At 40.5% G+C, this 26,489-nt stretch overlaps 1 protein-coding gene across 1 annotated transcript; it reads left to right on the top strand.

The window, feature by feature from the left end:
* Nucleotides 1-1,563: 1,563 nt before the first annotated feature.
* Nucleotides 1,564-25,639, top strand: LOC308081151 (NLR family CARD domain-containing protein 3-like). The gene is made up of 7 exons (XM_080457547.1): nucleotides 1,564-1,681; nucleotides 5,942-6,280; nucleotides 9,835-10,107; nucleotides 14,610-14,735; nucleotides 18,443-18,472; nucleotides 18,918-18,938; nucleotides 20,367-25,639. Exons 1-7 carry the CDS (start codon nucleotides 1,573-1,575, stop codon nucleotides 22,097-22,099), a joined length of 2,631 nt encoding a protein of 876 aa, XP_080313673.1. The 5' UTR covers nucleotides 1,564-1,572; the 3' UTR covers nucleotides 22,100-25,639.
* Nucleotides 25,640-26,489: the final 850 nt, after the last annotated feature.

Below are 26,489 nucleotides of genomic sequence, written 5' to 3'. Positions count from 1 at the left end.
TGTTACTAACACAATATACACAAAGTATAGGCTAGATATTCCGGGTAAAATATTACTTCTCTTCAAGTAAAAGTACTGGAGTACTTACTTAACATATTTAGGTATTCAAAAGTAATAATTTTAGTTAAACACACACACTCAATTCATTGCATGTAAAACTATGTCGTTTTGGTTTTTCCACCTGTTGACATGCATTCTATTTCCTACCTTTGTATAGCTTCTATCAGGGACCCCCTGGAACCCCCTCAAGGACCCCAGGGGGTCCCCGGACCTCATGTTGAGAACCACTGCTTTACCATGTACAGGTTAGCCTGTAGAAATAACAGTGACATTCTAATCAAAACAACCATTCTATTCTCTAGTAGTAGTATTTATTTAGCCTACTTGTTCTGTAATATGGAGAATATAGCGGGTCATTTATAGCGGGGAACCCCTTGGAACCCCCTTAAGGTCCACAGGGGGTCCCCGGAACCCAAGTTGAGAACCACAACATTGTTTTGTTTTGTTTTTTAAAAACGTTATCAGGCGCCATCTGCTGGCGGAACTGAGAACAATAATGGAACGGGACGCGAGTTGTAAAAGCTTATGTGCCTATTTTAATGTTGTTTTATGCTTTTGCTTTTATTTTATTTTTGTTGGCTTTATTGTTAAATTGGTTGTAACTGTAATTGTATTCTTGCTCTGTAAAGCACTTTGAGCTGCATGTCATGTCATGAAAGGTGCTATACAAATAAAGTGTATTATTATTATTATTATTATTATTATTATTTAAAAATGATGTGCCTGTTTAAAATGGAAAGGTTAGATTAACTATTTCATGCATGTTCACTAATAGAATTAGCAAACAGCCCTTTTACAGTACTTCGTGTAAAAAACAGAAAAGAAAAGAAAAACTAAGTAATGTAATTCTAGTTCCTAGATATCAGTGGAATAAACTAGTTATTGGGCGGGTCCTAGCTCTGGTCCATAATGTTAGAGGGAGTTCTCCTTAACGCTATGATACACTAGAGACGTTGTCCGCACACACCCGGTAGTGCAGCCTCTCGTCTTTAATACAAAAATAAAATACACTTTCGTTACTCACCAAAACAAAGACGGGTTTAAGAACTTAAAATCCTATTTTCCTTAGTGGGAAAACTCAGAGCCCCCCACCTCACGTCTAAAATACACTTTTTGGCCAGAAAATAAAATATTTCACCGGAAGGAAAAATCTGGTCAATAGAAAAAGTCCATTGGAAAGATCTGTAGGGGGCGCAGTGGAGTAACTGGAACAAGTTTTCCTTCCGGTGAAATATTTTCTTTTCTGGCCCAAAAGTGTATTTTAGACGTAAGGTGGGGGGCTCTGAGTGTTCCCACTAAGGAAAGTAAGCTTTTAACATTTTAAAACCGTATTTTTTTTGGTGAGTAGCAAAAGATTATTTTTACTAAAGACGAGAGGCTAAGCAGCCTGCGCTACCGTGGGTGTGCGTGCAAGTGCAACAGCTCTAAAGTACCATAGCGTTAAGGGAACTCCTTCTAACCCTATGGAATAATGGAACAGAGCCAAACTCACTAGACAAGGAACAGGAAATCATGTTTGTTGTATCGAGTCCTTCTCTTGAAATCAAGATGTGGAAATTGTGGATTAATTTCAACATTTTCCTGGTAATATGGACACGCTGTTACAACACCTCTGTGACAGGTAAAGTTATATACTGTTTGATATTCTCTTGTCCTTAATACATATATTTGACACCGGGGCAGCTACGTGCGCGACTGCGCGGCGACCCTTTGATGTCTTTAGGGTCTTTATTGTTAGTATGTAAAGGGTCTGCTGAGCGACGTGCGTTGCTCTAATGTGGATAACTACTACTACAAATATGTAAAGACAGGTAAAGAAGGGAGGCGAGGGGCTGCAAAGTTGTTTTTAAGGAGCGGCAATGGAGAGGAAAATGCATATTAAAATACATTCTCATACACATTTTTCTTCAACCAGTTGTTTTTATGTTTTTCTTATGCACATGTTGCGTAAAAGTGAAGGGAGAAAAAAAATACTTTATAAGGAACTTCTCTCCTTTTGCCCTCGAGGAAGCCGTTCCCCTGCATGGCAGCCACAAGCAACTAATGTTGCAATGCTATCTGCATAAATACCCTAGGCTCCCTTTACGTTGATAGTCCATTCATGAAACAGAAAAGTCCTTTCATATCTGATTGTATTAAACCATAAACCCATCAATATTGCTTGGTACAGCTTGGGTCTCTGTCAAGACTTTGTTTGAAAACAATCCATTGTTGTATGAGCAACTTTCTGTCAAACTCCGTGCAGCGATTCGTTTTATGTGTTTGGAAGCGCTTTATAAATCAGTTTCTGTTTCTAAATGTCACATAATGCAGGAGCCAGGGGGCTCGAGTGATTCGAAACTCGAACACAGAAGAATTATCTCTGCATTGATTGGTTGATTGAATACTTTATTAACAGTTTGCAAAACAAAGGGATGCTAATAGGATAACCCCAAAAAAGCCTACATGGCTTATTTCCATTGAGGTCCTGCATGTGCATGACAGGATAGGTGGGCAACAAAACCATCTGGGCACTAGGGGCGAGTGGGCACGAGACAACTGGGCGCCTTGGACGAGTGGGCACTAGGGACATGCGGGAACTTGGACAAGTGGGCACCAAAGCCTAATCCCCATCCAGCTCCAGCTTGTCTCAGAAGACAAGCTACGCCGCTACCAGCGCAAATGCCAAACTAGTCTTTTTCAGGGCAAACTGACCAACTTGTGGTCTGCCTATGAGACGGAACAGCTGACTGTCTGACCTCAGTACCATTTTGGCAAAACTCTTATATTGTACTTTTGACCTCGTTGTTGTGTTGTGTTTGGGGGTTTAAAGAACAGTGGGTTAAATATCACTTAACAACAACAAAGCAGCATGCTATTTAAAGTAAAAAATAAAACACTTGTGGACACAAATCCTAATTCTGGTGCCCAGTCTTCCTGGTGTCCACTCGTCCTAGTGCCCAGTTATCTCCACAACTCTAAGTGCCCACTCGTCCAGGTGCACACATGTCCTGAGTGCCCAGTTATCTCAGTGCCCACTCGTCCAGGTGCCCAGTCATCCCAAAAATATGGTGCCCTGCAGCTGTCCCTAGTGCCCACCTATCCTGTATTCCTGTGCACAGATTGAGTTTATTGACAGAAAGTTACTCATAACATGACAACGGTGGATTTTTTCAAACAGACTTGACAGAGGAGAACCTTAGATGCAGATAGCATTTATAGCATTTAAGTTGCTTCAGGCCAGAAGAGTGGTAGCCCTTACATACATACAATACATTTCATGTCTTCCATATACACAGCCATGTAACTGGTCGCGCTGGTTTGACTGGTTTGACTTCGTCAGGTTTGACTTCGTCTTTCACCGCTGTTGCCAGATTGTGCGCGAGCAACAAGCAACCAGCTTCATGAAAAAACACAAAGCTGCGCACTGCGCATGCGTCGACGCACTTTCTCTAACCAATTACACCCACTTCACGCTTACAACACCTGGACATGGCAACCCAACCTCACTCTCCGAGCCTATCAGCGTCGTCGCTCATCGTTCTGTGATTGACAGCAAAAGTTGGCTAATCAGGTGGCGAGTTCGAGTGAGCCCGAATGGATCCGAGTGCAGCCTCAGTGCAGCCGACCAAACACGAACGGCAGCCATTGTTTCTGTGGCCAGTTTTCTCCGCACTTTTCTCAGCTGTTTTAGAACTTCAAAAAGCTCTCAAACTTCTTCTTTGAGGCACGGAATTAACTTATAAGATATCGTTTGGATAGAATTTAGTTGTTTCACTTCATATATGTGGTCAATTAATCATGACAGAGCCTATTTTTTTTATTTATTCAGAGAACCGGCAGGGGCGGGCAGTCACACGCATGTATCCGAATAAGGCAACCTATTTTGGGCATGGCCATCTCAAAAAGACGGACCCTCTGGGTATTTTTTTATTTTATTTTTTTTATCCCATGATTTTGTACCCCCAAACGATATTTTCTTTTGGGGGGGGGGGGGGGGGTACTAGACGTATCTTCTAGTACAATACATTTCATGTCTTCCATATACACAGCCATAGATCACTCCTATGCCCTCGTGTGTGTGTGTGTGTGTGTGTGTGTGTGTGTGTGTGTGTGTGTGTGTGTGTGTGTGTGTGTGAGTGTGTGAGTGTGTGAGTGTGTGTGTGTGTGTGTGTGTGTGTGTGTGTGTGTGTGTGTGTGTGTGTGTGTGTGTGTGTGTGTGTGTGTGTGTGTGTGTGTGTGTGTGTGTGTGTGTGTGTGTGTGTGTGTGTGTGTGTGTGTGTACTCACCCAATAATTTGGAGACAGATATTGTCGTCTAGTTTCATATCCATTTGAATTTGAAAGTTGTGGCAGAAATGTGTGTTTTGGAAAATATCTCCACTTTTCTATGAGCTTCACACAGAGCACATTCTCCTATCCTGCGAGACCCGAAATTATTGCAGGACTGATTAAACTTCCTTTGGGGAGCACATCCGTATGGGGCACATAATTGAGAGGTGCATTGGGTTGTGATTGATGCAGGGTATTTAATCACACCTACATGCCCCATAGTATGTGCTCCCCAAAGGAAGTTTAATCAGTCCAGCAATCATTTCCAGTCCCGTAGGGTAGGTGAATGAGCTCCAGGTGAAGCTCGTAGAAAAGTGGAGATATTTTAATAAACACTCATTTTCTGCCACAACTTTCAAATGGATATGAAACTAGAGCACAAGAGCCTTTTAACTCTGCTCATCAACCAATGGTTTTACAAAAATTCATAACAAAACAATAGTCAATTCTCTCTCTCTCTCTCTCTCTCTCTCTCTCTCTCTCTCTTAAATTGCTTATTCTGTCACAGTATTCTTGTGAAAAAATGGTCGAGCTCACCGGCTCATTCGTACTTAGCATCTGTGGACAAGCTAACAGCATAATGCTAGCCTGGTTCCAGACGAATCTGCCTTTGCAAAATTGCATCGCACTTTAGCCCTCGGCAGATTAGGTCTGGCCCCCCTCAATAGAGATTTCATTTAATTTTCTCTCCCTCCGAAGTCGTGAGGGACCAATCAGGGCCCAGTATCCAAATGTGGGCGGGCTTATCACCTTATTTGGAGCAATGACGTACAAGGAAGCACTGCTCTGATTGGTTTGTACAAGGAAGCACTGCTCTGATTGGTTTAGGTCTAACCAATAGAGTCCGTTTTGTAACCGCCCCTTGGAAAAAAATCTATCGTTGATAGGGACCAGACTAATATCCACGCAGTGTGTCGTGTGATATTGTCTGGCCACGCAAGGCTAGCATAATGCTGTATCGAAATGAGTCCGGAGGGAATTCAGAAAAATCGTGCACTTGGTGACAAGTTTTTGATTTTTGGTATGGTGTTAGGTATGGGCATAAGGTTTTCAAAAACCACCGCAAGCAAGTTGGGATCGCCCCCTAGTGGTATGCTTGCAATTATTCCAATATTAGATTGGTCAGTATATGATTGAAAATCCAAATAATTGATAGAAAATATTTTTCAATGGATTCTGTTAGTATTGGGCATGCTAAAAAGCATACACAAATCTAGGAAGATTTTAGTTGTGGAAAGGCATTATTTTCAAGATGGCGTCCGCGATGGCTGCCGGGAGCTTTTAATGGCTATAATCTGGAAGGGAATGTAAAAAATCATACAAATTGTGCAACTATACTGACCAATCTAATATTGGAATCACTGCAAGCAGACCACTAGGGGGCGATCCCAACTTGCTTGCGGTGGTTTTTGAAAACCTTATGCCCATACCTAACACCATGCCAAAAATCAAAAACTTGTCACCAAGTGCACGATCTTTATGATTTGGGCCGAATTGCCTCCCAGCTACAATAAAGATGATAAATTAAAGATGAATATCACTACACTAAACTCATTCTGTTTTGTTTTAAGGACAACATCAGGTGATTGGGTCTCAGGACGTGCTGGCCAAACTGGGAGATGATGTGATCGTTCCTTGTCACATTGAACCGTCTTTCAGCGCAGTCAGGATGACAGTGGAGTGGTTGAGACCTGACCTGGTGCCGCAATATGTGCACGTTCTCCAAGATGGACGTGACAATTTCCGCCTTAATAACCCACTGTACAATCAGAGGACATACCTGTTTCATGAGAACTTCCCTCATGGTAACATCTCACTGAAGCTGTCCAGGGTGCAGCTCTCAGACGAGGGGAAGTACAAGTGTAATGTAGTAACCCTGCAGAGCAGCAGTTTGATCCAGCTCTTTGTTGGTAAGATTGGTGGATGGACGAAAAGAGCAGGGAAAAACATAATTGAATTTCTTCCTCCTAAAAAATCATTATTATTTTTTGTGTTGAAATCCCCATAGGGAAATCTTAGATCACGTCATATAAGGACTGCGTTCCAAAAATAAACAAATCATCTGGGAATTTCTGTCAGGGGGGTGGCTCTGTATCGTTTATGATATTCATTCATATTTGATACACCTGTTTATGGAGAAAAAAAGTATTCTGCCTTAAAAATAGCACACTCTAGCGGCAGTGATGTCAGGACTCTATTGTATGATTATACTAATATAATATAATGTAATATATCACTTTTTTTCAAAAAAGTGTACAGAAAGTGTTAAAATCATGTTTATATGTGGACACACCCACTGTTCGGATCTTTCAAATCTTAAGCCCTCCGAATAGGCTGACAGGAACCACACATCTTGTCACAACTCGTGTTTTGTCTTTTGTAGTTTTATTTTTAACCAAAATGACCACAGATGACCACAGGTCATAAACCTGGAAATACAGGAAAATAACGTTGCATTACCATATATTCATAGCATATAAGATAATAAAAAGGTACAAAACTAAGCAGCATGTAATGTAACACACTCTCAACACAGTAGGACCGAAATAATAAAATGACTACATTAAATCATTAAACCAAACTAACGTCAACACAGTAATGGACGTAAACATTCACATACATGCTTTAGACATTATTATCAGGTTGCATTAACAACCAGCAGCAACATAAACAAGTAATAGGCTACGTTAGCAGCTAACAATGTCGACAACGTACCAACTGGCTGTGTGATCCTGACGTAGGTATGATTTGGAATGAGCGTCTCCACCATGTAAAGACGACTTGTAGCATCTGTGCATGCGCACAAGTATACCAGTCTCACTTAACATAGCATTACTGTTACAATTATTGTAAAGACTTAGACAATGAATAAATGTAAATATAAAATGTATCAACATATGAAATGTAAATATAATGTAAATATATGAAATGTATTTTTTCCAATTTTCCAAGTCCAATTATTTAGACCCAGTAATATTTTTACAATACTTTCACCAATACTTTTAATTTGAGTGACCTAAAAGTCTTGACACCCACCAGTTCATTATGTATACCTGGTTTTCACCGTAGCACCACCTAATGTACCTGAACTAGTCCCTCCTCATCCTCATGAAAGGACTGCCCATGGCTCTGCCCAGTTTTTTACAAAACGCTCTAGAACAGTGGTTGTCAAACTGGGGTCTGGGGACCCCCAGGGGTCCTTGAGGGTGTTCCAGAGGGTCCCGAGCTAAATTAGTTTAGCATCAAAATCAGTGTAACCAGTTTAAACCTACCATATATACATTGGCTATTTTCAAATAGCAGATCTACAAGCATTGCGAACCGTTGTGAGCTTGTAGATCTGCTATTTTCAAATAGCTAATGCATGGGTTTAATTAAATCTGGTTACACTGATTTAGCTATTTTCAAAACATCTTAGTTCAAAACAATATATATTTTAATATTAATGCATAATATTTTAGAGGGAAATAGTATTGCCCTCAATGACTTGACTAGGCCTATATCATCCACTACATCAGTGATATTATTTACAGCATCACTGCACACATTTTACTATTGTTACAGTGTAGGGCATACCTTCAACCTTCCTTTTCCATTGAACTACATTATTTTAACATGCCCTTATCTTGGAAATAGAATGCAAAGTTGCAAACTATGAAACTCTAATCTAGCATTTCACAGCCTTTATGTATAATGCTGTTTCAAATGATACAGCAACTCAGGGGTTCCATACAGAAGCGAAAATGTTAGATTACAGTATGTATGGGAGATAGGCTGCTTAGTATAAACATAACTGCTCTCATTATGTACATTAATGCTCTCATTATGAACATTAATTGGAGTCATCTCCACCTTTCTATTTCCTCGAAAATACACTTATTTTCACGAGGAGTACTTCATGTCCATTGGTAATAGTGTTGCGTGTATTATAGGCTATTCAAAAACACGTTATGTCTCCATCAACTAGCTCTGATGCCCAAACTTGAAAAAACTTGTAACTCGAGTGGGTCCCGCGTCGGCAAGGTCCGGCGACGCAAATGTCCAATTATTTTCTTCCTCTGAACATTGTATTAAAAATATATGTCTGTAGTTCCGACGGTCTGGAAAAATGACTGGATGTGATGAAACAACGCTTTGAACCGGGGTTTTATGCCAGCCTGCCTTGAATTTAACATGCAGAGACGCTCCTAGTCACGCATGGGTGTTTAACATGGAGCCCCGCTCACAATAAGGAACTAGCCTGCATGTTAATTCAGTGCATGCTGACAAAAGCAACCCAGTTTAAAAGGTTGTTACAACATCAGAGGCGCCGATTTATGTGCGTGGCCATGGGGGCTCAACTCGACCCCCACTAGCCACGCCCCCCTGCCACGACCGGAATTTTATTTTTATTTTTTTCAAAATAAATAAAGCGGAAGTGCTCTACAGAAAAAGCAATAATGATATAACAATAAAGCAAAAAGAGCAAAAACAACATTACAATCAATGGTAATTCATTTGGGCCCCGACATCTGAGATTCATGTGAGGGCTGATCATTCCGGGTGGGGGCTTATGCCCCGAGGCCCTCATGGTATCGGCGTCTATGCAACCCATCGATGCAAGTTTTTCAGACCGTCGGAACAACAGACATCTGTAGGTTACTGCGACTGCCTTAAAATTTTTCATACGTTGTTCAGAAGAAGGGATCTTATGTTCTTCACGCAGAACCGAATCCCGTAGCTACAGCGGACAGCGAGGTAACAGACGGCAAGACTCGAGTCAAACAGTTTCATGTTTGCTCATTACTTTTATTTGTGTTGATAGATGTTTTAACTCACCGGTAACACTCCTGAGGTGGTGCTTTCTGTGTCCTCAGGATAATGTAGGCTATATTAAATTGTTGGGCCAGTGAACAGTTGATTTTGCAGATATAGAGATAACAACCTGGTGTCCCGTGATCAGTGTGTGAATGGGGTGTCACAGTCACACATGTGTGCTTGAGTTACCCACAGCTGTTGTATGATAATAAGGGGAGGGGAGGTTTTTAGCGCCTAGTAAAAGCGGTGTATTTCGATTGGGCCTTTTGACACAAAAACTTTCAGATTACAGGAAGAAACCAAAAATACACAGGGAAGACTTATTTGCATATTATAACCACATCAGGGGCTCTATTAGAGTAATGTAAACTTCATAGAAAAAAATGGAAAAGTACAAAAACCATGGCACCCCATCTTTAAACTGTTTGTTGAGCATGACTTATAGAATAGAATGTATGTATGAATGTATGTATGCACACTCACAGACTACTTCATTAGGTACGTCCAACTGCACGTTAAAGCAAATTTCTAATCAGCCAATTACATAGCAGCAACTCGCAATGCATTTAGACATGTACACATGGTCAAGACCATCTGTTGCGGTTCAAACTGAGCATCAGAATGAGGAAGAAAGGTGATAGATAATCATGTTTATGTGGTTTTATAGGGTCAGTGTCTCAGCCAGTGATCTCTTCAAATGGACCAAAAGACAGTGGTTTATCGTTGACATGTGATTCTGGGTGCTGGTATCCACAACCTGAGATGTCTTGGCTGGACGGTGATGAAAACCTCCCTGCTGGACCCTCAGTGACACACAGACCGTCTCAACGCTGTTACATTGTCGAGAGCAACGTGACAGTGAAGCGAGCAGGTCAGGTGACCTGTAGAGTCCACCTGCCACGCTTCAACCACACTGCTGAGTCCCATCATGTCATCCCAGGTAATGAACATTTCATCACTCTGTAACACCTTGAGGAACCTCTGTCCTACTGTATTCATTCACTATTACCTTCTACTGTACTGAATATACATTCTTAAATACTACACTGAAATAAATAGCTAAACAGACTAATATTGTGCTGCATTAAAGTAGAAATACTTCCTTATGTCACGCTAGTATGTAGTATGATATTCTCTCTTGTACTCCAGTACTCCACTCTATGGTGAGTTTATCAAAGGTGTAGTAACACTGTCTGACAACAGGAAGTAAGTTCTACTTTAATTGAGCACAATAACTTCTTTTTTTTTAAAGAAGAGTAAAATATAAACAAGTATTGTTTATATTTGTTGGTAATTCTTTCATGGTGCAGGTTTGTGTTGTGTTCAATGTGATGATCAGTTACTGTAGCAAAATGTGTACATGCAACCATATACTGTGGCGCGTTTTACCTGCTATTCATGCACACTTTGTTTAGCTAAATCTGACATTTCTATGGAATATCTTAGCTACAATGAGATTGAGCTTTTGTTTCAGTTGTGTTCAGTTTGGATAAGTTGGCTGAGTAGAGACTGACTCTGTCAGACCCCATCATGTATTTCCAGGATAACAGATGACACTCACAATACGATTGTTATTTTGAAAGCAAAATAACCCACAATATGAATACATTTTTATATGTTTCATTCTGATGGTAACTGTTGTATAATCGCAATATTACACTCGAGGGTGCATGGCTTTCTGTGATTATTGGCACTTCAGTGATGCTTGCAGAACTCTGCTCCGCCTGGTTCCTGACCACATCACCGTCATGATGCCAATAACCACGATAACGCACACCCTCTGGTGCAATATTGATTAATTGTGACAGCAATTAAGCAGTTGCTTAAATGTAGGCACTCCACTACCTACATTGTATCAACATTGCATTGCGTTTGACGTCCAAGATACATAATCACCAAGGTTCGATTTGTGATGACAAATATCTAAATATGTATCTACTCGCATAATAAAATGAATGAGATGCATTGTATTATTGTTTAATTGTAGAATTGTATATTGGTTGTTTTTCTGGTATAAGCTAAGGCTGGTATAACATTCTGGACAGTCCCAAATTATGAGCAGTTTCCTCAATGCTGAATTTGCCCTGCTTGTGCCAAAAGCCTTGAGAGTTTTGATTAGTCTGTAGCCTACGCTGTAAAATCCTCAGTGTTAATGTAACTCTGAGAGTGTACAAAATAGTACCGTGAGGATATTGCAAGTGGGCCCCCAAATAATTGGCAAAATGATAATATAACATCAAATAATTTGATATTCATTTTATCAGACACGCCCCCTTCCTATACAAACCCATTGTAACTTCAAACTCTATTTTAACCATGTTAGATTCATTGAAAACACCCGTAATTAATCTCAAGCAAGTTTGAACAGTAGCGTATAAGGTTATTCTTAAAATGTCCACAGAGGCTGCAGCTGTCTTGTAGAAGGGCATTCCAAAACTCGAGCTACAGCAAGGCTGAGCTACAGCCTGAAAGGCTCCGTCTCCTTTTGTTTTTAATTTGGTACGGGGAACGACTAGCAGCCCCTGGTCAGCAGACCTAAGGGTCCTGCTGAGCACATGACGTTGGAGCTGGTCAATATTCAGGGGCCTGACCGTGCAGATCTCTATATGTGAGCACCAGAAGAACCATGTACTGAACCCTGATGTGTGTGTCGAGGGTTATACTGTAGACCAAGGGTCTTCAAAGTTGTTCAGGCCAAGGACCCCTTAGCTGAGCCAGATGCAAAGCAGGGACCCCCACTACATATATAAAACGTTTCTTTTCTAGAAAGCCTTCCACACAACTTGATAAAAGACTTTCAAAGCTAGCTCACCCAGCTGATTATCTCATCAATGTCAGACATTGATGAGACATTGATTAATCAGCTAAATGTGTAGGAGGACGTAATTAAGGTAGGGTAAGTGATATTTTTAGGTGAACATTTTTTTTTTGTTCAGTAAAAGGGGTCTCCCCGTCTCTCCTGCTCTTTAAAAAACTGAAAATTCATTTCAGGTAGGTAACTCATTTTCAACCAATCAGGAGAGAGTACCCATTTATCAGCTTCATTTTTATAGTGTTCCAGTTCCAGTTGTGTCATCACTTCCAATTTCACTTGTTTAATCTGTATCCTGTGTGAGTCCTGATTGGATAAAATTGGTATCTCGACCTGAAAATACATTTTCTGTTTAATAAAGAGCTGGAGAGACATGGAGACTCCTGTTACTGAACAAACACTCTATAGCAATGATTACTATCACAATATAGAGCTATTTAACACTGTTACTGGGACTTGTTACCGGGACTTGTATTCAATTCATCAACGTAGCAGTTTTGTATTAGTGTCTAGTAGTGATAGTGTAATAGTGTCTTAAGATGTAAATGAGCATTCTTGCTAACTACTTATATATTTACTCTGCTTCCTAACTGTACTGTACTGGATTGCAATGTTCATTAATATATTGTCGCTGTTGGGCAGAAACTAGCTATCTCCATTTTTTATTTTTTTATTTTTTATAAATCAGTGCTATTTGAACACCCTTTACAAATATTGAACTAATGAAAAGTATTAAAAAGTAAAAGTAAAAGCGCTTCTGACTAAACCTCCTAACTCCATTGGATCCTCAAACTGTCGTTCAAACCACCTAACTCCAACTTGTGGAGATGGTTGTTTTGTCCGTCATTGATGAGACTGACAGAAGTCAGACGGAAAACATTAATGGTCAAAAACCTCCTAACTCCACTGAGCTGTATTTGGGTAAAGTGATGATAATATAAGGACACATTCAAGTATCTGACAAAGTATAAAGTCACCATACCAACATTAATGAGGCAGTATTGTGTTGGCAAGTGTAGCCATGCAAAAAACGTTAGAGAAAGTGTATCTCATACGCAGGAGGATGGGCTGGGGGCAGCAAGAATGTAGACTTCAGTTCAAATAGCCTTTTCATGTGATAATGTGGCATCTGAGGTGAAGGCTTATGTGTGACTATTGTTTTGAGGTGATAATGACCGCTGGCCGTTGAAGTAATTTGAGTTTTGAAGTAACTCACACATTAACTACTTAACAATAGAGCGGTTATTTCATTCGCCGACCACACGTGCCGTGCGTGTGGGAGGGAATAATTATAGTATGCCCTCCAAAAAAGCCTAGAACACACCACTGATGGGCTGTAACCAGTGGAGTTATGGACAGAAGTATTATGTGTTTGATTGTGTACATAATCTACATATAATGAGTGAAGTGGTTGTTTTTGAAAAGCAGATCTTATTAGTGAAGTGTTTTTGTGTAAATGACTACGATTGATATAAGTACAATGTAACTGATGAGTATTAGGTGATATTTGGGAGTGGGACTATGTAAAAGTGGTCCCTGGCAGGCAGACCACACACACCGACAGAGACTTTGGCTACGTGGAGAAGTGGCTGTGGTTGCCGGTTGGTGTAAATACTTTGAAATCTAGAGCAGATGAGCGTGCACACACACACACACACACACACACACACACACACACACACACACACACACACACACACACACACACACACACACACACACACACACACACACACACACACACACACACACACACATTTAAAGTCCAGTTCACACTCAATGATTTTTTCAAAGACATAGTACACCGCATGTGTTAAGTCTTCTGATTCTGTGACCTGCCGTCATTGCAGTGATGGCAGGACGCGACGGGGCATAAACAGAATTCGATAGGTAACCAAATGCGGTGTACCACCGCGCTGGTACGTGTGACACATACGTGAACGCACCACTGCCCCACATACAATCTACGCGCTGTCGTAGATTATATTGGCAAATTCCTCATACGTTTCATGTCCCGCGGCCTTCAATAAAAACATCCATACAGGCTTGTGCACACACACGTCTAGCATGTAACCCTACCCTAGTAACAGCAAGAGAGGTATAGTGTGTTGAGTATGCGCAGCTACTACTTGTGGCTGAGTGGTGTTTGCTTGTTCTGTGCACCGTGCGATCCGGCGCATGGGCAGTAGAAGGTGTGAGTACTATATCGCCTCGGTGGGTAAATAAAAACCAGTGTGAGCATGTGAAAATGGCAAACATGTATTGATTATTAGAAGTGGAGACGCATGTAACGGTGGAAAAGTAAATGGTTGTCATGCCAGAGCCATGAACGATTTATGTGGAAAGTTTTAAGATAATTGGACAGCTGCTGTTGTATAAGTTTGTAGTCCGCATATATACGGCTGCCTGGGGCCAGGCTTCAATTAAATTAATGGTAGAGAGTATGTATTTTTATGCATAGTGGCTTTAGGCTTAGTGTAGCATGCAGACAAATGGCTGTTAATGGAGACCAGACAGGAATCAAACCTGTGAGCTTTGTACCACGGGACTGTAACAATTTAACACCACTGTTGATTTGATTGATTTAATTTTATGTTATAACAGTTGTGTCATTACTCACTGTGTTTCAGAGAGTGTGATTCACAAAGTGGAGGGTGGAACAACAGCAGGAGTGATTGCAGGGATTGTTACAATGATTATCATCATCTTGGGGGCAGCAGTACTGGGATATGTATGCTGGAAAAAGAGGCATCCTGGTAAGTCTTGAACTGATTTATTAATGTTCCTTTTGAAATCTACTATAAGATAAATCCATCTATGTATCTATAATGATAATAAATCTATATTAATATAAATCCATCTATGTATCTATAATGTTAATACATCTATATTAATATAAATCCATCTATATCTATAATGATAATAAATCTTAATATGAATCCATCCATCTATGTATCTATAATGTTAATACATCTATATTAATATAAATCCATCTATATCTATAATGATAATAAATCTTAATATGAATCCATCCATCTATTTATCTATAATGATAACAAATATATAATATAGCTGCAAGCAGCAATAAGCGGGTTCGAGGCATAAGGCAAAAAGTTATATGCAACAATAGCACAATAAGACATAGAAACAGAATAGATTGAACTTGAGACAAAGCAGCCCATGCAATTAACAAATGAGCATTCTCAACAGCTGAGCAGAGGGATTGTGGATAGTACGGAGGGGAGCAATTGGGGTTGAGAACTCACTCATGGACACTTCAAACCATGGCCATTGACAGGAATCGAACCCTTGACCTTTGGGACTCATAGGCTGGCACATTACCAGCACTTTACCGACTGAGCTATTCGATCCACAGACAGACAGCAGTGAGAAAGGAGCACACAAAGATGTTTTTTTTCCCTTTTTTAATGAAGCCATGCCCTTTACAATATTATTTGGAGAGAGAGAGAGACTAATGAGGAGTGAGTGAGGGCAGGTGTGATTATGGATTGAGAGGGAGTGACAGCAGGTGAGGTGGGTGGATCCAATCCATGGGAATAGGCCTGGGGGAGTGTTGCACACTAGGATGACTCTTTTCTACAGGAACATGTCAGAAAATTGACAAACGAATACTGTCAAAATGCCATTTCATCTTGTCTTTAAAAAGTGAACATGCATTAATTAACAAAGTCATGATTTTTGTTCAGTAAATTATATTTGGACTGGTTAAATTGGGGTTTGAACCAGGGACCTACAGACTGGCAGGTAGGCAGTGTACTGACTGAGCCATTGGATAGACCGAATTGGATTTCATGTGTGGTAACTTATCATACAGCATGGATTGCTTATTATATATACAAGCTCATAACGCGTCACATTGTAGATCGGCCGTATGTGGTTACTGTAGGTGTTGTATTAATAATTAAATATGCAAAGTAACAAGTAACTAAAGTTGTCATATGCTGTAATTGTAGTAGAGTAGAAGTAACAAAAATGGAAAGTGAAGTTAAAGTACCTCAAAATTTTACTGTGCATTGTAAGCACTTGTATTGGTACTTGAGTAAATGCACATACTTTTCAGCACCATTGAGGAGCCAATGACTGACAGGCTAGGTCACCAGGTGCACTGATTGCTAGAGTGCAGAGGGACATGGGTTGATATTAATGGTCTTAACTCAAAATGTATATATCACACAGCTTAGTTTTTTGATTAAATCGGAGAGTGATGTAAAAAGCATCTGTAGTGTAAAAGTTGCACGTTCATCAAATGTCAATGTATAATGTTTCTTGTGTCTGGGTAGCTCAGTTGAAAGAGCTCTTGACTCTGAACCGCAAGGTCATGGGATCGGATCCTGGCAAAAGCAACGTTACAGGTATAGACTCATGTGTTTGTTAATGTTGCTACCCTTTAAATGGCCATGGCCAATAACGTGGCATTGGGCACTTAAAGTTAAATATTTGAAAAAACTACACATTATTTCAAAGAAAAAGAATAGGTGGTCTCCATTTGAATGGAGTTTCTAAGTGAAAGTATGTAAGAGGAGTAGGGTGCTAATGTTTTGAGGAGAATATAGTCTATAAATAGTGAAGATATAATAGTCTTCTCACTGCTCCTTCAGCGAGCCCACAATAAAGACCGTAAACGTAAATGATTCCAACAGGGGAACTATTTTTCAGCTTGACCCAGCTGAGGTGGTCATACATAGGACACAGGGGGGCAATCCCGGGTTAAGAACCTCCTCGAAACCGAAACTGGTGAAAGTAGCCGATCTACAAGCTCAGAAACACGTTGCTATCTGAAAAGTTGTGAGCTTGTAGATCGGCTATTTTCAGAATGAAGTATGTCATACATTGAAAAAACATACTCTCAAATAAGCATTTCACGTTATCTTTAACAATTGCATTATACATTAATTGATGCAGTCGTGTTTTGTGCGATGAAATTGAAAAGTAGCCTACCCGAGGTGAGGTTTGAACCGGTGACCTTGCGGTTGTGAGGCAGGTACTGTAGAGTGAAGCCATTTGACCATCAAACCTGAACTGGTGAAAAAGGAGCTCATAGATATGACACAGTTTCAGGCAAATTGCTCAGAAATCCTGGGTTTAAATGTTTTTCAAACTGCCTAATATGGCGGAAAATCTAAGGGTGGAGCTTACTGGTCAAAGTGATAGATGTTTTCCTCATTCAGTCAAGGCACATGTGTAAGCAAGTTTCATGGCTGTCGGCCAAACGAGGCCATCTAGATTACTGCAAAGTTTCAAACAAATGTGAATCTGCATGTATGTGTTAGGGGAAGACGAATCATTTTCATAAAACTGCAATATTCATTGGCTCATTAAAGCTTAATGTTTTCATTTATGGAAAATCCGCCACTAACCTTTTGTCGGCATAGGTCCAAAGTACATGTGTAGAACGTTTCACGCAAATTGCTCAAAAATCACTGCAGAAACACAGGTTTAAGTGTTTTTCAAACTGCTCAAAATGGCGGAAAATCTAAGGGCGGAGCTTACTGGTCAAAGTGATATGTGTTCCTCATGAGTCAAGGCACAAGTGTAAGCAAGTTGCATGGCTGTCGGCCAAACGAGGCATGACTTTTACCTGTTTAAAGTTTGCATTTTCAAAAAATTGCTATAGCGCCCCCCTTTGGCCAATTGGAGTAAGATTGGTTTCAGTGATATTTGGAATGACCCTCTACATTACTGTAAAGTTTCAAACAAATGTGAGTCTGCATGTATGTGTTAGAGGCAGATGAATAATTGTCATAAAACTGCAATATTCATTCGCTCATGAAAGCTTCATTTTTTCACTTATGGAAAATCCGCCTCCCCAGTTTGTTGGCATAGGTCCAAAGCTCATGTGTAAAAAGTTTCGTGCAGATTGCTCAAAGATCCCAGGAGGAGATAGATTTGTACTGTTTTTCATATAATTCAAAATGGTGGGAAATCTAAAGGTCAGAGGTCAAAAGTCAGAGTATGAAAGTTGTTAGGCATGAGGAGACGCATGTGTGTATTGAAGTTTCATGGCTGTAGGTCAAACAGGCCATGAGCTGTACCTGTTCAAAGTCAATTGAGTGAAATAGCGCCACCCTTTGGCCAATAGTTGTGAGTTTTGTTTCTTAGCTGTTTGCTATTAGCCCTCTACCATATTGCCGAGTTTCGTAAAAAGCGTATGCATGGTTAGGCCAGAACTGCAAAAACGGCGGAAGAAGAAAGCCAAGAGATGCAATAAGGCTTCGAGCCTTATAGGCCTCGAACCCTTAATTAACATAAATTCATCTATGTATCTATAATAATAATACATCTACGGTATATTAATAGTAATATAATTTCATCTATGTATCTATAATGATAATAAATCTATATTAATGTATAAATCCATCTATAATGATAACAATGTTAAGATCAAAATGATTATAGTGTCTCCACATTGACTAATCACTGTCTCACATCTCTACTTTGACAGAACGAGACACCAACTCCTGCAGATATCGAGGTAAGTGTGCGTGCGTGCGTGCGTGCGTGCGTGCGTGCGTGCGTGCGTGCGTGCGTGCGTGCGTGCGTGCGTGCGTACTTAAAGGAGTAGTTCACCCAAAAAATTACTTATTTTTAATCAATTACTCACTCATTGAATTCATGGAGATTCTTTATTTGTTGTCACATTCCTAAGCCAATCATTTGATTACTACCGGATGCTAATGTATCCCGTAGGAGACTCAAAGGAGACTCTTTGGGTCTCCTACCGGAGAGACCGCCAGTCATCAAATTATTGGCTTAGGAATGTGACAAAAAAAAAAATCTCCATGAATTCAATGTTTCATGGGTGCGTAATTGATAGAAAATAAGTAATTTTTTGGGTGAACTACTAACTATTAACTGTGTATACATGAGTTATACACTCCGTATAAATGATAAGCTAATCCAATATTTCATGTTTTCAGGTGACGAAGAGGTCTTACTAGGTGAGAGACTGAACCTTCAATATATTGATCATATTGATGTGTTGTAAACATTGTAGATGTATATTTTGAGTTTGTAACAGTATATTGTCCCGGTAACCTATTACTCAATAATATAATATAATAATGATAATAATAATAATTATTATTATTATTACTATTATTAGTCTTATTATTATTATTATTATTACTATTATTTATTAAGTTAGGGGAACAAGAACTAAGATTAAAAAAACGAAGCAAAAAGTTAAAATATAAGATATATATATAAGTAAAAATGGGATTTGAGTTAAGTGGGGAAGGCACGTCTGAAGAGGTGGGTTTTGAGTTTTAAACGAGGAGAGGGAGCAGCCTTGATGTGTGTTGGGAGTGAGTTCCAGAGGGAGGGGGCAGCAACAGAAAAGGCTCTGTCACCCCAGGTTCAGTGCTTTGTCTTGGGGACCACCAGGAGGTTGGCATCAGACAACCTGAGGGAGCAGGAGGGGGCTCCTGGATATATTTCCATCATCAAGGTTCCTTGATGATGGAAATATATCCAGGAGTGGTGGGGGCATTTAGTTGGTGGATTTTGCCTGTCAGTCTGCTACCCAGGCCAGCAGCGAGTGAAGGCAGGCTAACCAACTATGCTAGCTAGCTCTGGTTTGTCTGGTAGCAAACACAAGTAGCTTTCTGAGTAGGCAGCAGTCCCAGCAATGAGGGCTAGCCGCACCGCAGACAGTGGGAGACTGTCCAGGGAAATGTCTCTCAATGGCGATGAAGAACTTTGAGTCCAATTGTGATGGAAAAGTACAGGATCAGCAGAATGCTCACTGAGTAGGCATCAGTCCTAGCAGCAGCCAGGCTAACTGCATGAGACAGCAGGGAGGGCGTCTTTGTATTGCTGCTGGTGTGATTTGTAAGCCTCGGAGTGGACAGTTAAAGCGGTAATTTTGGCAAGCAGTTCGAGCAGGCGGCCCTTAGCTTTGAAGCCCATGTCCACAGTAAGCCGAATTTTGAATAGAGTTTCTAGGTGAAAGTATTTGCTCGCTGAAGCGAGCCTACAATAAGATCATGAATGATGTGTCAATCTGTATGTTAATATGTAGACTATGATGGGCAGTGATGTCGCAAGCTCCCACATCCGCTGCCATTAATATCATATTAGGCTACAACAAGTAGGCTAGAGTGTTAGTAGTAGACTATCTCTGCTTGTAGGATGATATGGTTTGGTGTGCTTGACAAAGTGTAATGTGAACACGAACCAAATTAAAAATGCAACAATGTTGCAACTTCACACCCCAATTGCACTGAGTCTACCGAACTAGGAGGGGGACGACGACGACATCCAGTCACAACATCCTGTGCATTTTCAATTACCATTTGATTGCTGTATTTGTATTTGGTCTGTTGTAATAAACCCTGATTTATGTCTTCTGTTATTTGGTTATTCAGGAAATCCTGCTGCTATTAGTCAAGGACAACATAAGTCTAAACTGAGGAAGAAGTTTCAGTATTTATTGGAGTGGATCACAGAAGCACACAGTACAGATCTAGATCTGGATCAGATCTACCCAGAGCTCTACATCACAGTGGGAGGCAGTGGAGATGAAGAACATGAAACACCATTACAAGACATCTTTAAAACTTTACCTGGACAATGTGGCCCAATTAGAACAGTGATGACGATGGGAGTGGCTGGCATTGGTAAAACAGCCTTAACTCAGAAGTACATTCTGGACTGGGCAAACAATACCAACCAGGATATCCACTTCGTGTTTCCTTTCACTTTCCGAGCGCTGAATTTGATGCTGAAGGAGGAGAAGAAGTACAGCTTGGTGGAGTTGATTCATTACCTTTTTGGTAAAACCAATGAAGCAGCAATATGGACCACAGGGTCCAGCGTGTTTATCTTTGATGGCCTAGATGAGTGTGACTTTCCTCTGAAAAATGAAACCTGGACTGATGTCACAAAGCCAACCTCAGTGGACGTGTTGCTGACAAACCTCATTGAGGGAAACTTGCTTCCATCTGCTCACATCTGGATAACAACACGACCTGCAGCAGCCAATCAGATCCCTTCTAAGTATGTTCACAGAGTGACAGAGGTGAGAGGGTTCACTGACCCCCAGAAGGAGAAGTTCTTCATGAAGAGATTCAGTGATAAGAACCAGGCCAGAACATTCACCTCACACATCCAGACATCACAAAGCCTCCACAGCATGTGTCACATCCCAGTCTTCTGTTGGACCATTGCTGCAGTTCTGGAGGACAGGTTGGGAACAGAAACAGGAATGCTGCTAAAGAGCCTGACAGAGATGTACTTGCAGTTCATGCTGGTTCAGTCCATACACAAGAAAGACAAGTATCACATCCGTTGTGATACTTGTCTTGCTCAGAAATGTTCTGACTGGAATCGAAAGAATACGAAGGCCATTATGTCTCTGGGAAAACTGGCATTTGAACAACTGGAGAAAGGTAACCTGATCAATGAAGCAGACCTGACAGAGTGTGGCATTAATATCAGAGATGCCAGAGATGCAGCAGTGTACTCAGGAGTGTTCACACAGATGTTAAAAGATGAGCCTGAAGAGAAGGTGTTCTGCTTTGTTCATCTGAGCGTTCAGGAGTTTCTGGCTGCTCTTCATGTCTTTGTCTCATTCATCAACGATGGTGTCAACCTACTGTCAGAACCACAAACAACCTCCATGCCGCCCGAACGTGACATAAATCACCTCTACCAGAGTGCTGTAGACAAGGCCTTACAGAGTCCAAATGGACACCTAGACCTGTTCCTCCGTTTCCTGCTGGGCCTCTCATTGGAGACCAATCAGAGTCCCTTACAAAGACTGTTGGACTTGGGACAGACAGAAAGTATGTCACAGACCAATCAGAAAACAGTTGAGTACATCAAAGAGAAGATCAAGAAGAATCTCTCTCCAAAGAGAATCATCAATCTGCTCCACTGTCTGAATGAGCTGAATGATAATTCTTTTGTCGAGAAGATCAAACAGTACCTGAGTTCAGGAAGTCTCTCCACACACAAACTCTCTCCTGCTGAGTTGTCTGATCTGAACTTCATCTTGTTGTCAGAAGCTGGAGAAATGCTTTCCGTCAAGGCAACTCTCCACCGCACCGATATCGGGCCGACTCGGCGGCGGGAGGCATTGGAAAGCAAGCCCAAATAAGCAACTACACTTCAGAAACGAGCCCAAACAAAAGCAACCTGCAACTATGAATATTTACAAGCGACTTTACAGGAAAACAAGCCCAAAGTCGCTTATAATAAGCAGACCTGGCAACACTGGCAGGATCTTGCAGGCCAGCCTGCCAGCTCTAAGGCTTTAGCACAACAATGTGCACATCAGCCGACAGTTTGTGCTGAACTAAATGCCAACTTTTGCCAACAGACTTCCTGTCTATTGTAGTCTGTTGTAGTCTAAAGTAGTCTGTTTGGTGAAGTCACCTTCAGAAGACGGAGGCTCCTCTGTGGCTGCTGCCAGTGATCAAAGCCTCCAGTAGTTTAGCTGATGTAATATGCATCAGCTAATGGGGACCTAATAAACTCAAACTCAATAGATTTCTGTAGATACACTGTACACAAGCATTACCCACTTAAACTATTTGACATACTTTGTTATAACAAATAGCAAAAATTGCAGAGCTACAAGCTCACAACACATCAATTTGCAAGCATTGCATGCTTGTAGATCTTTCCTATTTTCTATTGTAGATTTTTTTAACATAGTGAAAAAGACAATGTATGATTTTTGAAAATGTGTGAAAAATGATGCCTATAATGACACACATTCACACAGTAACAAAAACACACGCACACAATCAAAGTGAGAATAGCGATGTAAATAAATTAAATAGATTATATTTTTGTATTCATTTTATTGCAAAGTAGAAAAGTGTGCTCCTCAGAACACGGCTCTCCACCAGGCCGGGCTGGCTACCCAGGGTCCATACATTTTGGAAGTCATCCATAGCCAATTGGAATGGAGTATGAAAAAAAGTTAAAAGCGTGTTTTGAAAAAATGCTAAATGGTAGAAAACCTATTCTAGCAAAAATGGGCAGGTTCTACACGGGGAGTTTGGTAATGATCCAAGGAATCCAGGGGGAAAGTTTTGATGGTACAACCTACTGTACGTTGAAGAGTTATAGGCCAAAACATGAAGGGTCCTATAATAGCACCACCATGAGGCTGATTTGAAAAAGTTGTGTGGATGTTCTTCCTTGGCTTTCAAAGTTCCACGCTGATCTGTCCTACGGTGCCGGAAATTAGCTGTTCACAGACAGATGGACGGACAGAGGCGCCGTCCAGCTTGGTGGAGATAATAATTAGGGTTATGGTAGATTATTGTATTATATGAAGAATCATTTACCAGATTTTTGACTTGTATACAACCTGGACATATTATGCAATTGAATTATGGTAGGAAGTGATTATTGTTTCCAACATCTTCCTCACAACGGTGACAAGTGATGTTTTTTGTTGTTTTTATAAAGTCATTCGTGTTTTATTGACACAGCACTCATCTCACACAAGTCGTCATTTTGACTCAGTCAGGTTTTCACTGCTGGCTAGAGAGGCTAGTTGGACTCATAACAAAATATGTCTCTTAACTACTGGAATAATGATACAACATGGACAACATAGTACAAAACATGGGTCTTCAACAGGGGGTCTGGGACCCCTAGAGGGTCATCAGAGTTACTAGAGGGGGGCTGCCAAATCTTTGTGTGATTGAAACTTTTGCTTTATGTTTTTATTAACCACTTGGAACGCTAGCATCTCTATTCTGAGGGAACTATTTGCAGAAAATAGGTTTGGTGTAGTAGAGGGAAAAGGAGCAGACCAAGTACAGAGCCAAAGGTCATGTTTACCAAGTATTGAGGGTTTAAGTGGTTAATGTCTGAAAATACATGCCAACAAAAAACATTACATTTACACAACACTGATAGTGCTGTCCAACAAGAATATGAAGCTATGAAATCTATGTAAAAGTTTAACCTGCAACACAATCTTATAATACAATTGGGATGCAGGCGCATGCGCGAGTAATTGGTTTGTAAAAAATAAAAAACTTTCTCTGTGCCATTCGTCTTTCACCGGTGTCGTCTTTCACCGGTGTTGCCAGATTGTGCGCGAGCAACAAGCAACCAGCTTCATGAAAAAACATGAACACAAGGTCCCACGAAGCGCGCCCTACAAGCAACAAACGAAGCGCCTTCACACATATACATTGCCTCTTGGAAAACAGCAGATCCACAAGCTCGCAACGCGTCCCCCCACCCACCTGCACTTCCACAACCAACGCCAACACTCCACCACCAAAATTGCCCCTAAACCGCTTACAATCGAAGAACATGGCAACACCAACTTGGGCCACATTCCATGATTCCCTACGTCCCCTTCACCAGAGTTGTCAACACTGCCCTCATCGTACACACACAGCATTAGCTGCTAACGTGGCCTGCTTGTTAATGCAGCCTGCTAGTAGTGTCTAAAGCATGTATGTGAATGTTTATGTCCATTACTGTGTTGCCGTTAGTTGGGCTACATGGCTATTAGCCAAGCGCTGCCTATAATGAGCCGTTAGCGTGTAGCTAAGCTAACGAATGAGTGGCGTTCGCATGCGGTTAATGCTAACGCTGTTGTCGTGACTGAAATGGCTATGTTACACATCCTACCAACAACCTTTATGAACGTTAGTCTGGTAAATGTCATCAATGCTACCTAATTAGCCCGTTAAAGCAGGTGTCTTCAACAGGGGGTCCGGGACCCCTAGGGGGTCCTCAGAGTTGCTATAGGGGGTCCGCCAAATCTCTGTGTGATAGGATCATTGTTTTTTACATTAACCACTTGAACAAGGACAACTTTAGCCGAAAATAGCCGATCTACAAGGGCGAGGCGTTGTGAGCTTGTAGATCTGCTGTTTTCGGCAAAGAGGGAAAAAAGAGCAGACCAAGTACAGAGTGAAATGTCTGAAAATACACATTAATATGAATCCAACATCTATGAAAAGCTTTAATCTGCAACACAATTTTATGTAATATATAGTGGGGGTCCCTGCTTCATCTCTCTCTCAGTTAGGGGGTCCTTGGCCTGAAAAGGTTGAAGACCCCTGGTTTAAGTCGTTAAATGTCTGAAAATACACATTAATATGAATCCAACATCTATGAAAAGATCTAGAAGAACTACGCGGGCCGAACTTCTAGTTTTATACAAGTAGATTTTCTATTACGCTGACCAAAGTTGAGTTGAGAGCAATGGTCACCGAGTTATGGTCATTTGAAGTGTTAAACACTGCTGGAGTGCCTCGTATGTGTGCAATTTAGTTTTTTGGATGTGACTATTGAACAGCGTTTGTGCCGAGTTTGGTGTGGATTGGAGCAACGATGGAAAACATTGAACACCCCTGTAATATAATTTGACTGTTAACATGTCACCATAGTACTGTGTATGTAATGACTTCACATGTCACCATAGTACTGTGAATATAAATGACTTGACATGTCACCATGTCAGCATAGTACTGTATCACTGTTAACATGTCACCATACTGTATATAAATGACTGTCAACATGTCAGCATAGTACTGTATATAATATCACTGTTAACATGTCAGCTTAGTACTGTATGTAATATCACTGTTAACATGTCCCCAATAGTACTGTATATAATATGACTCGTGGCATGGACAGCATAGATGTCTATGTAAATGTCTTTACACCTTTTCTAAAGTCTAAAATGTATGTAAATGTTTTCACTGCACTGATAATCTGCCACAATGTGTTTGTTAACCTGTTTGAATACAATAAAGATAATATTTAGACTATATGGAAACATGCTTTATATGAGATTCAGTGTGAGAGTGTGATGATAGGCCCATTTAGGCCTGTCAGGGCCTGTCATAATTAGTTTTGCATAATCAGAATAATTTCCATTCATGTACAAATGAATGTTGAAAAATAGCAAAACGGTTGTAGATTGGCTATTGATTGATTGATTGCATGGCCTTTTCTGGCCTGTTTTGATTATGGGTACCTTACCTTTTGTAAACAATAACAAAACCAGATATGACGAATAACTTAAATATACAAAGAAATGACTGCAGATTACCGGTAATCATAATAAAAAGGCCAGAAAAGGCCATGCATTTAATAATTTTCCTTCAAAATTAGAGGAAAGAGCCGATAATTATTTCCATGACAATTAATATTTAATTACAGCCCTATAGGCCCATGTTAGATTTTGTTTAATGTTTTAACATCATTATTTTTTTACTTTGTCACATCACAGGTTACTGCACGTGTAAAGAAGTGGGTGAAATGTGTTTGTGTTAGTTCTGTCGTTTTCAGAAAGAAAAAGAAAAGAGCCGGGGGTCAGGGAGAGCAAGGGTAAAAAGAAACTAAAAGATAAATGATGTCAAGGATAGACAAAAATCTATGATATCTACATATATACATGTAACGCAGTGTATGTCTCTTAGACTACGCCACCCTTTACTTTGGCTGAGTTAAAGGGAACTCAATAAACACAGTATAAGCCTCAGTCAGGCTGTCAGGCT

This window comes from Gymnoscopelus braueri, assembly GCF_963280865.1.
Source record: "Gymnoscopelus braueri genome assembly, contig: SCAFFOLD_187, whole genome shotgun sequence".
Lineage (NCBI taxonomy): Eukaryota > Metazoa > Chordata > Actinopteri > Myctophiformes > Myctophidae > Gymnoscopelus > Gymnoscopelus braueri.
Note: the sequence above shows the minus strand (reverse complement) of the source record. Positions and strands in the feature narration are given on the sequence as shown.

What these genes read in the sequence shown, in the direction of transcription:
- LOC308081151 (XM_080457547.1), top strand. Translation starts at nt 1,573, where the DNA reads ATGTTTGTTGTATCGAGTCCTTCTCTTGAAATCAAGATGTGGAAATTG. An exon ending in TTTGATCCAGCTCTTTGTTG is followed by an intron (nt 6,281 to 9,834) that starts GTAAGATTGGTG and finishes GTGGTTTTATAG; the next exon opens with GGTCAGTGTCTCAGCCAGTG. An exon ending in TGACGAAGAGGTCTTACTAG is followed by an intron (nt 18,939 to 20,366) that starts GTGAGAGACTGA and finishes TTGGTTATTCAG; the next exon opens with GAAATCCTGCTGCTATTAGT.